Here is a 4,386-nt window from a genome sequence, read left to right as displayed (position 1 = left end):
ATAAAGGAGGTAAAAAGGGAAAAGAAACATATACAGTGACCAGGCTAACAGCCAGGTTTAACCTAATCCTGATGTCTTTACTGTTCATTAAGGCAGTCAATCTGATCACAAACCAAAGACTTTTGCCACACTTATTATGGGTTTATGTTGCCTTGTTTGATTCGGTCTGCATTAAAGGACTTATTTTAGCACTATATACCAAATCAAAGAACCAAACTATATAGGCTGCACAACCTCATCATGACAGTTTGTGAGCTTGTAGATCAGCTGCTTTTGGTGAATGTTCCTGTTTGCTGTGGTGCAAGTGGTAAAGAAAAAATATATTATAAAAAAATATATATTTTCTTTGTAAAGGTGAAAACATTACTATATATTACCATTACTCATTGTTTTACAACATATTACCATTGTAACATTTCACCCACTATTGTACCCATGACCCACGGTTCACCAGTCTGGCCCCTGTCTGGGCAACAACCCCCTTCCCCAAAGGTAGCTCCCTCAGAGGAGGGAGTTATGGCCAAATATCACGATGCTACAATATCATTATGCTTACAATATTAAGAATTCTATTACATTTATTTATTATGACGATTTCATTATGAAGTTTTAAGTTAAGAGTCGTGGTAAAATGTAGACTATATTTTTGGGGTAGTTAATCATTCAGTCTATCCACTATTGAGAGTGTTTTCTCTCTTTAATTACAGCAGCAGTATTTATTTTAGAAGCTTAAGTCCTTGTATCAGTAAGTCTGGAATAGACGTGTTGTCATTATTGTCACTGTGTACGTGTCTGTCACTGTGTACGTGTCTGTCACCGTGTACGTGTCTGTCACCGTGTACGTGTCTGTCACCGTGTACGTGTCTGTCACTGTGTACGTGTCTGTCACTGTGTACGTGTCTGTCAACTCGGCTAGCTGAGTTTGCCGAGGGGCGGTGGTGTTGCTGTGCCCCTCCAGTAACACAAGCGCGTATTTGCATTGTTTCATCTGACCGATGAAACAATGCAATGTTACTAGACATGGCTATGCCACCAGACGGGCTATTGGTCGTCACTTTACTCCACCTTTAATACCTAGAACAAATGCAATAGAGCAGGAACACATTGGAATGAGCTCCCGCCACCAGTGGCGTGCACAGACATTTAGAGGGGCAGGTGCTCAAGTGAAAAAAAGGGCACCTTGTGCAGCGAGTGGAACCGGCCGGTTGCCATAATAGTGTGAGATTATTATTATTTTATTTTTTTCAAAAGGGCACATTGCCAAAAGGGCAGGGGGTGCTCTAGCACCCCTAGTGTCTATCTGTGCACGCCACTGCCCGCCACATATAATAAACATAGAGAATAAATCAAGCTTTAAAAATAAATGGAAAGCACCAGTGATTAGCAGAGAACTCATGTTTAGATAGCTTGTTGAGTGTTTGATTTCAATTATTAGTAAGAGGATATACAATGTTTAGTTTGTAAATGTGTTGTAATGTAATATATTTTCTAGAATGCATGAAGACTGAAATCTTCAATTCATTTTGTTTTGTTTTGTTTTTAACTATGTAATGGCAGAATTATACATTGTATTATGTGTATTATGTTTGAATTTGATTGTATGAGTTTATTTGGACCCCAGGAAGCGTAGTCTTCACTGTAGTGAGGACTAATGGGGATCCGTAATGAACAATAAACAATAATAAAATAAGATCTGGTTGCAAAAGGGGTGAAGTGTCCCTTTAAAGGTATATTCAGTGATTTTACTTAATTCAAATATCACTTTTTTTCTGGATAATCCTCCCTACTATAGAGTGTGCTGACCATATAAGGAGTTCCTCCCTGTCCCCAGTGAGCCCCTGGGGTAAAAAAACCCTAGTTTCAGTTTTGGTGGCGGGTGGCAAAGCCTTCATCCAATCAGGATGAGAGGGGCCTTCCTCCAATCATGATCGACTGGGGTGCACATGCTGTTGGCCTGTTGCACTTCCCCCCACTGTAGAGCGTGCATGTGCACATTTTGTTACCGGGGAGGACTGGGTGGTTTTCCAAATCACCCAAATCACTGAATGCTCCTTTAACGCTAAAGACCTTCGAGCCTCACAGGCTGCACAGCCTGTCATCCTCAGGAAAAAAATCACACCCGTGTGAAGTGAGGGGCGCTCTTATCATTATACATCATCATACATCATCTCATGAACAACTGAAGTTACCTCATCTTTGGCGGACATTTGACCTAATTTCTCCTTTCATTGTCAATGGCAAAATATGAGACGTGTGGGGACTAAAGGAGGGGCTAGCGGAGCTTAAAAATCACACCCGTGTGAAGTGAGTGGTGCAACTCCGTGTGGGGGTTCCGGGGGGGTGGGGGGCGTTCCAAATCGAGCGGGGTGGGCCTTGGTGCACGTGCTGTTGGCCTGTTGCCTGCATACATATAGGCTACACATACATCTTGTTCACAAAATGTGAAGAGGACATATAATAATGAACATAATTAATCCATTGAGACCTGGAACGCATCCATGTCACGTTAGCGTTTAACCACATTAACCATTAACCCATTTTGGGCGGGAACCCCTTTTGGTGTTTTAAACATAGTTATAATTTAGCTATTGAAAAATAGCAGATCTACAAGCTTGTAGATCTGCTATTTTTGAAAAATCGTTAAAATGTGCCTCAAATCTTTCCGAAAATTGTCATGATTTAGAAAACGTATTTTTTTAAATTTCGACGTCAGGCCTGAATGGGTTAACACAGGTGACTAAATAAGTGGTTAATACTCAGCTGTCCATCGGGTTGCCATTTCTTAAAATGAATAGAGGTCAACCTAGAGCTGTGTGGAACTCCATATAGAGGTCAACCTAGAGCTGTGTGGAACTCCATATAGAGGTCAACCTAGAGCTGTGTGGAACTCCATATAGAGGTCAACCTAGAGCTGTGTGGAACTCCATATAGAGGTCAACCTAGAGCTGTGTGGAACTCCATATTAAAATGAATAGAGGTCAACCTAGAGCTGTGTGGAACTCCATATTTGGTAAAGAGTGACATATATTTTGATATTTATAATGCATAAATATTTGTTTGAGTCAACATTATTTGCGTGTCAGACGATGTCGTTGCCAGAACGTGGCGAGCCAAGAAGCCGCGACAGCTGCTTGAAATACATCAGCGTGTTGACATTGGTGGTGCAGAATGCGTTGTTCGTCCTCGGCACGCGATACGTCTGCACGCTGCCAGGCGACCGTTTCCTCGCCACCTCGGCCGTGGTCGTGACGGAGACGCTCAAGCTGCTGACCTGCGTGTTCGTCGTCCTCCTGCAGGACGGACGCGCGTCCCTGTACGACAGCGTGGTGGTCCGCTACGTCGACACGCTGAGGCTGCTCGTCCCCGCCTTCCTCTACGTGCTGCAGAACAACCTGGTGTACGTGGCCGTGTCCAACCTGCCCGCCGCCACCTTCCAGGTGACCTACCAGCTGAAGATCCTGACCACGGCGCTGTTCAGCGTGCTGATCCTGAAGAGGTCCCTGTCCCGAGGCCAGTGGGGTTCCCTGCTTCTCCTGTTCGCCGGGGTGGCCATCGTGGAGGTCCAGCAGCACGGCGGCGGACCACCCAAGGAGCCGGCCGTGGATTCGTCCGGCCAGAGCCCCAGCGTGGCGTTACTCGCCGTGCTGGCCTGCTCCGTGTCGTCGGGGTTCGCGGGCGTTTACTTCGAGAAGATCCTCAAAGGAAGCACCGCCTCCATATGGGTCCGAAACGTCCAGCTGGGACTCTTTGGCACGGCCCTCGGCATGCTGGGAGTCTGGTGGAAAGACGGCGCGATGGTCTCCGTTAATGGGTTCTTCTTCGGTTACACTCCGATGGTGTGGGTGGTCATTTTCAACAATGCGTTTGGGGGCCTCCTCGTGGCTGTGGTGGTGAGGTACGCTGACAATATCGTCAAATCGCTCGCCATGTCCTTGTCCTGTGTGATTTCCGCGGTGCTGTCGGTCTACCTGTTTGATTTCCATCTAGACCTTCCGTTTGCGTGCGGTGCTGCCATGGTTATAGTAGCCATCTGCATGTACAGTACACTACACTGTAGCGGTTTCCCAAATAAAGTTGGACACAGGAGGAGAAACCCTACAAAGGTCACTGTTTAAATACAGCAACCTACCTGTTAACTCAGGGTATATATAAAATAATAATAAATCTAATAAATATGTACACTTCAATAAACACGTATTTCAACTCAAAACACTCAATCACAGTCAATAAATGCAAAAGACACACCTAACTTCAGTTTAAGGTTTTGTATTATAAAGAAGGTAAATGCAGTTCCACTTCAGTTCAGTTCATTCATATCACAAATGTCCATTTCTGGTTTTCACAATAAGCAAAAGGAAACCAGGTGTCGTGCATCACTGTTGTAAA

At 44.7% G+C, this 4,386-nt stretch overlaps 1 protein-coding gene across 1 annotated transcript; it reads left to right on the top strand.

The window, feature by feature from the left end:
- Positions 1 to 3,086: 3,086 nt before the first annotated feature.
- Positions 3,087 to 4,115, top strand: LOC306938692 (UDP-galactose translocator-like; the record flags this gene model as incomplete). Its single annotated transcript, XM_079522958.1, has 1 exon — positions 3,087 to 4,115. The coding sequence occupies one exon, from the start codon at positions 3,087 to 3,089 to the stop codon at positions 4,113 to 4,115; it is 1,029 nt and encodes a 342-aa protein (XP_079379084.1).
- Positions 4,116 to 4,386: the final 271 nt, after the last annotated feature.

Source organism: Electrona antarctica (assembly GCF_951216825.1).
Source record: "Electrona antarctica genome assembly, chromosome: 15".
Taxonomy (NCBI): domain Eukaryota; kingdom Metazoa; phylum Chordata; class Actinopteri; order Myctophiformes; family Myctophidae; genus Electrona; species Electrona antarctica.
Note: the sequence above shows the minus strand (reverse complement) of the source record. Positions and strands in the feature narration are given on the sequence as shown.